Source organism: Vipera ursinii (genome assembly GCF_947247035.1).
Source record: "Vipera ursinii genome assembly, chromosome: 2".
NCBI lineage: Eukaryota > Metazoa > Chordata > Lepidosauria > Squamata > Viperidae > Vipera > Vipera ursinii.
The window spans coordinates 13470664-13479736 of record NC_139513.1 but is presented as its reverse complement, the minus strand read 5'-3'; the positions used below and the strand labels follow the sequence as shown (position 1 = coordinate 13479736).

The window sequence follows — 9073 nt, the reverse complement described above, 5'->3', positions numbered from 1 at the left end:
GGGTGGGATGGGGTAGGATGAGGGAAAGAAAAAGGAAGAAAAGGAAAGGCTGGGCATTTTTTTTTGGCCAGTTCAGCCTATTTTGCCATGATAATATAAATGGGATTAAAAAAAAATGACCCTTCCTGATAATTCCACCTGCAGGATGATAAGATTTTTTGCAAACAAAAGCTTTCCCTGGCCGGGAATTGAACCCGGGCCGCAGCGGTGAAAGCGCTGAATCCTGACCACTAGACCACCAGGGAAGGACAAGGGGGCCTTCGTCCCTCCAGCTTCTCCTTGGAAGGGGCATCGACTGAAGTCTCGGTTCCCGCAAGTGGGGAGGGTTGTAAGAGGCCCAGAGAATCTCAAACCCTTTGAGACTTTCTCCCTGCTCAGAAAACCCCAACGGGTGGTGGGTGAACTGCACAGAGACCACAGCTCCACCACCCAGGCTTACAGGCAGAAGAAGGGCCAGGTGGGGGTGGAGAGACTTCCTCAAAACTTTCTCAGAGCGCCCAACATTGCCAAGATTGCAGAAAGATCAAATAACCAAGTTTTCAGGTCCCGGCGAAATGAGCGAAGGTCTGGGGAAGTCCGAAGTTCCACCGGCAGTTTATTCCATAGGGCAGGCGCACCCACAGAGAATGCCCTCCCCCTTGGAATCACCCGCCGGCATTCCCTAACTGGCGGAACCCTAAGGAGGCCCTCCCTGTGGGAGCGCACAGGACGATGGGAGGCTGATGCTGGCAGCAGGTGCTCCCTGAGATAATCCAGGTTTTCAGGTCCCGGCGAAATGTGCAGAGGTCGGGGGCAGTCCTAGGCTCCACGGGCAGCTGGTTCCAGAGGGCAGGCGCACCCACAGAGAAGGCCCTTCCCCTGGGTGTTATACGCCGACAATCTTTTATCGGCGGCACCCTGAGAAGACCCTCCCTGTGGGAGCGCACTGGACGAAGGGAGCTTGATGCTGGTGTTCCCTCAGATATCCCGGACCCAAGCCATTCAGGGCTTTATAGGTCATCACCAGTACCTTGAATCTCACCTGGAGGGGAACCGGAAGCCAATGCAGCTCGCAGAGAAGAGGTGTTACATGAGAGTATCGGGAAACTCCCATTACTACTCGCACGGCTGCATTCTGCACCAGCTGAAGCCTCTGAGTGGTCCTCAAGGGCAGCCCCATGTTGTTGTTGTTCAGATGGGAGTTCCTTCAAATAATTGTGGGATCTGCCATTGTTAACTAATGGGCAGGACACATTGCTGACATGGGCAATTAATTTCCTTCATCTCCCCTGTTAACTTTTTCTTTGCAATCTCCTACTTAGCAAAAACCAGCCAGGATTTAGAATTGACCTAGAAAGGTAATTTATGCATGGATATCGAAGTAGATTTTAGTTTTAATACGGACTGTTACTCAAGTAGACCCTTTGCATGAGATTTTTAGACAGCTATTTGTATTGAAACTCTTCCTGTACTCCCTGCATTGATATGGCTGCTTCCCTGCATGTGAATCCTTTTATTGTAAATCAGACATGTCAAACACAAGGCCCGGGGACCAGATCCGGCCCGCAAAGTGGTTTCATGTGGCCCCCGAAGCCATCCTGGAAACAGTGAGGGAACGGCCCCCGCTGCCTTGGCCCTGGCCCAGAGACCCTCCTTCTGCCAGAGACCCCCAGATCTGTCCCACTCCTGCCCAGGCCCCCATAAGCACCCTTGATGCCAATGATGCCAGTAGGCCATACACACTCCAGCCACACCCACCCAGTAGGCCACGCTCACCCTGGCCATGCCCACCTGGCCCCACCGCAATGCTGATGCGGCCCTCAATGAAATTGAGTTTGACACCCCTGTCGTAAATGAAAGCTACAGCTTCTGAAGCTCTTTCCACACTCCACTGATAGGGCTAATCCCATGTGGATTCTTTAAAGGAAAGTAAAAACATGATTCTTCCTGAACCCCTTTCCATGTTTCACACATTTAGATGGCTTTTTCCGTGTGGATACTCTTTAATGTTTCACAATGGACCCATTCTCACAGAAGCTCTTTCCGTGCTCCCTACATTGATAGCGGCTTTTTTCTCTGAGTGGATCCTTTTATGCCTAGTAAGATCACTTCTGAATCTAAAGCTCTTCCCGCACTCCTGGCATTGATATAATTTCTCCGCTGTGTGGATAGCTTTATGGTGGATCAGAGAACTACTTCTGTTAAAGCTCTTCCCACATTCCATACATTTATACAAGTTCACTCCCGTATGGGTCTTTTCATGAGAAGTAAGGCTGCTATGGTGACCAAAAGTCTTCCTACACTTATTACACTGATATGGCTTTTCCCCCGAGTGCTTCCTTTTATGGCGGGTAAGATCACAATTCCTCCTAAAATCCTTTCCACATTCCACACATTTATATGGCTTTTCTCCTGTGTGGATCATCTTGTGGTAAGTAAGATGAGTACTACTGGTAAAGGTTTTTCCACACTCCACGCATCTAAAAGGTCTTTCTCCTTTGTGATTCCTTTCATGTCTTCTAAGAGAGTACTTGGAACCGAAAGTCTTTCCACACTCCATGCAGGTATACGGTTTCTCTTCTAAATGTGTCCTTTTATGGGACATGAGATGGTCGTACATATAAAAGCTCTTTCCACACGCCCTGCATTGATATGGTTTCTCACCTGTGTGGACGATTTTATGGCGGATAAGATCACCATTCCTCCTAAAGCCCTTTCCACATTCCACACATCCATATGGTCTTTCTCCTGTATGGATCATTCTGTGGTTTGTAAGCCAAACGACCTGAGGAAAACCTTTTTTCATTCCGCTTTGTGACTGGTTTGTCTCATCACTCTTGGGTTGCATCTGATCTGCAAACCTCCTTTTGACCTCTTTTGGATGGATCTCTTGGTATTCCTCCTTGCATTTCTTATTCTCCTGCCCATTAAAGCCTTGAAAAAGAAAAATGAAAACCGTAGCAAGAATAGGGTCATGATTAAAGATCAAACGTTTTCCTCTGAAATTTAGCCACGTAAATAATGAATACCTTTTGGCTGCTTTACTGACCAATATGAAGACCCAAACTAAGGTTTTACCAAGTATGCATTTCCAAGTGGGCTCCCACCAAGTTCATACATCAGGACCATATCATGTCACTATGAACCTAAGACAAAATCCTGATCTAATCCTTCACCGTCAGTGTTGATGACCAGGGTCAGTTACATGGTGTCATGAAGTCCTGAAATGCATTGGACACTGCATCATGCAGGGGGACCAACATAACCACCATCTCTCCTATTTCAAAGAAAGTCTCATCTCCACTTTTGGACAAAGTAGTGCCTTTGAAAACTGACTGGACTTTCTGGATGGCAATAGCTCCTCCTCCCCAATTTGGGGTGAACTCAGTGCCCAAGTGGACACATTTCTGAGAAAGGAACGTCCTTCTCAGGGCACATCCAAGTCTTGTTTATACTTGCCAGTCAGTTGCTTCATCCACCTTCAGATCACGTCTAAGAATAATTGGTGTTCAATAGCATCAGGTCTTGAATAGCAGCCATTCAGCACCCAATGACCAGGCCATGGGTCGGCAACCCATGGCACTGGAGCCGCATGCGGCTCTTTCAGCCTTCTGCGGCTCCCAGTCAGCCTCCACCATTTGCAGAGAGAGAGAAACAGAGAGAGGCACTTGCACTTCCCTTCTCTCTCTCTCTCTCTCTCTTTCTCTCTCTCTCCCTATCCCTCTCTCTCTCTGTGTATAAAAAAGAGAGTGGCTTCATGTTGTTCTCTGCGAAGCTGACAAGCTTATTAGGCAGAGCTTCTGCCTTTGCTGCGTCTCCACAGGAAGCAGCAGAAAGCAGCAGCTCTCAAGGGCAGGAGAGCCAGCCCAATAAAAATGTGTGTCAGATTGTCCGAGAAGAGCGTGAAGCCAGCTTGCCAGGGGAGCAGAAGATCGGAGAGAGGGAAAGAGAGGGAGGGAGGGAGAGGGAGAGGGAGAGAGAGAGAGAGAATTCATGCACAGCAGCCTCTATTTCTTTTTAATTAAACTCTTCTCTAACACAGCAAATTGAAGCAGTTTGTGTGGCAGCTGCCATTTTGTGCCCACCCACAAATGTGTGGGATGAAATCGTGGCTGCCACACAAACTGCTTCAAACTGCAGCCCTGGGACACATGGCCTGCCCTCCTTCTACAATATGAGGTCTGGAGAACTTCAGAAAGAGTGTCTGTGTGTGTGTGTGTGTGTGTGTGTGTGTTTGTGTGTGTGTGTGTGTGTTTGAGATGGGTGTGTGGGGAAGCAGGCCCAAGCATTGAAAGGTTTTGGCAGGGTGGGATGGGGGAAGAGAAGTGGGAGGGTGCTGCAGATGAACCTGTGGTGCATTGTCAAACAGAATGACCACAAAACTGCTATAGCCATCTTAACCTTGAAATGGAATCACAGGTAGCTTTTGGAGGGGTCTGTCATAATTTCAAATGTTAGTTAAATGGCCTGTTGTATGTCAAGGACTACCTGTACTAAAAAATTATAAAGGCAGGATACAAATTTGAAAAACGCTATTTTATCAAATGTATTTTATCAAAAGCAGATGGTTACATCAAACCCCCAATGTGTTCTCTACGATTCCGAGCACAGATAGGGATTCTTACCCAGAGAAGCCAGATTCTTGGAATTCTCCAGCATGACTTCTCCATGGAGTGCTTTTTGGGCAGGATCCAGTTGGGACCACTCCTCCTTGGAGAAATGCACAGCCACATCCTCAAAAGACACAACATCCTGAACAAGGAAAGAAGTTTGCCAATTAACAGATAACCCAAGAACAATTGGAGTTTTCTTTCAGCAAATGAAGGAGAGCGATCTAATGGATAAAATGGGCGTCTTCTGCAGAATTCAGAATTTGACCTCAGAGCTTTTGGCTGACAGAACAACTGAAGCACATTTGACAAAGTTGAAAGGAAACTTGGAATTCCTTTTAGTGAAGACAATTAAAATAGTTTTCTTGGTCAATTGGTCTTGAACCTACTACTTATCAATGGCTCCATTTCTTCTGAGGCTGGGCAGAAAAAAATACAGGGAAAAACCATCTGACATTTTTGCCAATGAATTGCTTTATCCACTGAGGGACCAACTCTCCCCACCCACCCACCCACAGAGACTCCATACCTTCATGGAAGTGTTGGGAGAGCTTCTAATGGTGTGTGAGAATGACCCTGGCAGACAGAAGGAAGATCTCCATCTGAGACAATTTCTGGTCAATGAAATCCGAGCCTGAAACAGGAGGGCAGAGGAAGCTTATCAGAAGAGACAGGTAGGTTAAACCAAGTGTGAATTTTCGATGACCTGACATCAAAATTTGTTGCTTAGAAACATCAATGTTATAAACTGAATTCCAGCACAAAACGAAACCCCTCCAAGATTCATGGACCTTTCTGATGTTTCTTCTCCTACCTGAGGCAGAGTTTCACCCACTCTTTCAGCTCTGTCATGAAAAGGAGGCGATTCTAAAAATACCAAGGAGAGCTTTCTATTCTCTGTGAGGGACAGAAAATGGTGGAAGCAGATGGTTAAAAATGGTACCAGAGAGAGACTCAAGTGAAAACGAGCAAAAGGATCAGCTTGATGCCAAGCCTCACATTACACAAAAATGACTTCTGTTACCTGGCAGGGTGTCCTGACTTTGATGTTTCTGAAAGCTCTCCCTGAACAGCAACTCTTGAGAGGGTTTGGAAGAATCTTTCCTCCCCTTGGGATACTCAGTCACAGCTTTTAAGGATTTCTAGACATGACGTGACGTGACAAAGAAGGGAACAGCACAGAGACAGAAATTAATTATCATACTGCACCCTCAACCCAGCAGACCACAGTGTCCATCACTGAAGTTTGAAAATGGGAATGAAAGAATTTCCCCAAATACATGCCCTGGAAGAACAGAATAACTGGCCTTAGGAGTTCATCATCTCAGAAAACTCTGCCAGAGAGGAACTGACAAATTCTGAGAGATCCTCTTTAGAGATGCTATGATTATATTCTCACACCTGCAAGTCTTCTTGCATCTTTTCCAATTCCTGGGTCAGCAGGAAGCCTTCGGCCAGGGCCACCGCCTGGGAACTGGTCTCCGCTCCACACTCCCGCACCCATTTCTCCATCTCTGGGGGAAGGACAGCCAGGAACTGCTCCAGAAGCACCAGGTCCATCATCTGGGCCTTTGTGTGTCTTTCTGGTTGCAGCCACTGACAGCAAAGGCGGTGAAGCTGACTGCAAATATCTCGTGGACCCCTCCCCTCCTGGAACTGCACTTTTCTGAAGTGACAGCAGTGGACCTCTGAACTGTTGGCTTCCTCTTCTTGGCTCTTCTGCCCAGGACTTGCCCCATTCTTCCCACAGCTCCAAGGCAGAGCAGCTGCAGGGCCTTTTCCAACTCCTGAATCTGCTGGGCACTGTTCCTCCATCTTCTTTCCAGTTCCAAAATGGACTGATGGATCTTCCCAGATCTTACTAATCACAAAAGGTCTGGAGAAATCTCCTAGAGGTTATTCTTCCCACACAAGATACTTAGGACTCCAGGGTAACCAGGAAAGATTTCCAACTTACATATCTGGAATGGAAAACAAAAGAAACTTCCAGAAATAAATTAGAAAGGATTATGAATCCACCAATATCTGGGAAGGGTATGTATCTGTGTGTGGGGAAAAAAATCTGTAGTAAGCTTCCGGATCGACTTCTATCAAGGATTAAAAGTATTGGATACACACATTTAAATATGTTTTGGATTTCTATATCCTACTCATTTATTCAAACAATTTTGATGGCTGCTTGCAAAAACAACCTCTGTAGAATCCAAATCATAAATGTCTCAAGTCACAAACAGCCACTGAGATGAGTGGCTATCTAAATCAGTTTAATAGGTAAATCAATCAACACTTGAACTTCCAGTCTAACTTTAGCCAGCACAACCCCATCCACCTCCTGGCCCAAACTGCTATGGGTACCTGAGAAATCATAATCATCAACAAACCACCATCCAGTGCAAACAGAATAATACCCGAATCAATAAACCAGCTGTGGCTTAACATAATTTGATTCAGGCATCTCCTGGAAAGAGCTTTCCCAATTTTAGCCTAATCCTGAATGGCTCAGAGCTTTCTGGCCATCTTGGGTCCGTAAGCTTTTGATTTCTTCCCTGCCCGGCCCGTGTATGCACAGACGCGGCAGGGGAACATGGGACAAGGGGCTCCCCACATTCCACCATTCCGTACCTGATGCTCCATGCACGGTCCAGCCCGGAAAGCTTGGCACGACAGAAAAGTCACCCCACTTGCTGAACTCCGGGATCGGGTCTTGATCTCCATCCGTCCAAGGCTTCCTTGCAGCCTCTTGGACTTCTGGAAAGGCTCAGCCTAAAGGCTCTCAGCGAAGGCGAGCAAACCCGGACATTGTACGGTAGAAAGTGAGGACGCACTTTCACCTTTTTCTGGAAATTGACCCCGGGCAACACGTATCTCGCTTTAGTTCGTGAAAAAGCCAGGCGCATGCTCAGTTCCCTTCTGAAGCGGGGTGGGGGTGGGGGCGACGGGTGAGGGCTACCCAGCCCTTTCAACAGCTGCCGAGGTAGCCCCCTAGTGGTTTCTGTGCGCAATGCCAGAGGACCCTGCAAGGCCGGAGGAGAGAGATCATGTTCTATGAGGGCCTGGGATAATGGGCATTGGAGTAGAACAAAAGAGCTTCTCTAACAGGGTACAGGGTACAGAGAAGGGTACAGAGGGTACAGAGGGTACAGAGAAGAGCAACCAAGATGATTAGGGGGCTGGAGGCTAAAACATATAGGGAACGGTTGCTGGAATTGGGTATGTCTAGTTTAACGAAGAGAAGGGTGAGGGGTGACACGATAGCAGTGTTCCAATATCTCAGGGGCTACCACAAAGAAGAGGGAGTCAAGCTATTCTCCAAAGCACCTGAAAGCAGGACAAGAAGCAATGGATGGAAACTAGTCAAGGAGAGAAGCAACCTAGAAATAAGGAGAAACCTCCTGACAATTGGAACAATTAACCAGTGGAACAACCTGCCTCCAGAAGTGGTGAATGCTCCAACACTGGAGGTTTTTAAGAAGAGACTGGACAGCCATTTGCCTGAAATGGTATAGGGTTTCCTGCCTGAGCAGGGGGTTGGACTAGATGACCTCCAAGGTCCCTTCCAACTTTATATTATTATTATTATTATTATTATTATTATTATTATTATTATTATTATTATTATTATTGTTGTTGTTGTTGTTGTTGTTGTTGTTGTTGTTGTTGTTGTAATAACATTGCTTGTCTAGAGTAGAATAGAATAGAGCTGGAAGGGACCTTGGAGGTCTTCTAGTCCAGCCCCCTGCTCAAGCAGGAGAACCTATACCGTCTCAGACAGGTGAATGTCTCTGCTTAAAAATCTCCACTGATGGGAGTGCCCATGATTTCTGGAGGCAAGCTGTTCCAATGGTTGATTGTCCTCACGGTCAGGAGGTTTCTCCTTAATTCCAGGTTGCTTCTCTCTTCGATCAGTTTCCAACCATTGTTTCTCGTCCTTCCCTCTGGTGTTTTGGTGAACAACTTGCCCCCCTCTGCCTTGTGGCAGCCCCTCAGATATTGGAATACCGCTATCATGTCTCCCCTATTTCTTCTTTTCTTTAGACTAGCCAAACCCAAGTCCTGCAGCCTTTCTTCGTATGTTTTAGTCTTCAGGCCTTTGGTCATCTTAGCTGCTCTTCTCTGAATTTTTACCAAATTCTCAACATCTTTTTTGTGATATGGTGACCAGGGCTTTTTGTCCTCATAGAACGCTCAGAACGGAGTTCCGGCACCTTTTTTGGATGGAACCTTGTAGGGTAGGCAAGGCGGGTTGTATGACATGTGTGAGTTCCGGCACCTTTTTCTTTTACAAAAAAAGCACTCATGGTGACCAAAATTGGCTGCAGTATTCCAGGTATGGTCTTACTAGAGTTTCATAAAGCGGTACTAATACTTCACATGATCTTGATTCTATGCCTCTGTTTATACAACCCAGGATTGTATTAGCTTTTTTGGTTCCTACTGCACAGTGCTGGCTCATAGTCAAGTGATTGTGCACTAGGACTCCAAGG

At 46.7% G+C, this 9073-nt stretch overlaps 1 protein-coding gene across 1 annotated transcript; it reads right to left on the bottom strand.

The window, feature by feature from the left end:
* Positions 1-1689: 1689 nt before the first annotated feature.
* On the bottom strand, positions 1690-7425 carry LOC310633199 (uncharacterized protein). The gene is made up of 7 exons (XM_083350879.1): positions 7212-7425; positions 5991-6550; positions 5614-5731; positions 5404-5486; positions 5119-5223; positions 4605-4731; positions 1690-2913 (listed from the first exon to the last, which is right to left on the bottom strand). Exons 2-7 carry the CDS (start codon positions 6402-6404, stop codon positions 1991-1993), a joined length of 1770 nt encoding a protein of 589 aa, XP_083207005.1. The 5' UTR covers positions 6405-6550; positions 7212-7425; the 3' UTR covers positions 1690-1990.
* Positions 7426-9073: the final 1648 nt, after the last annotated feature.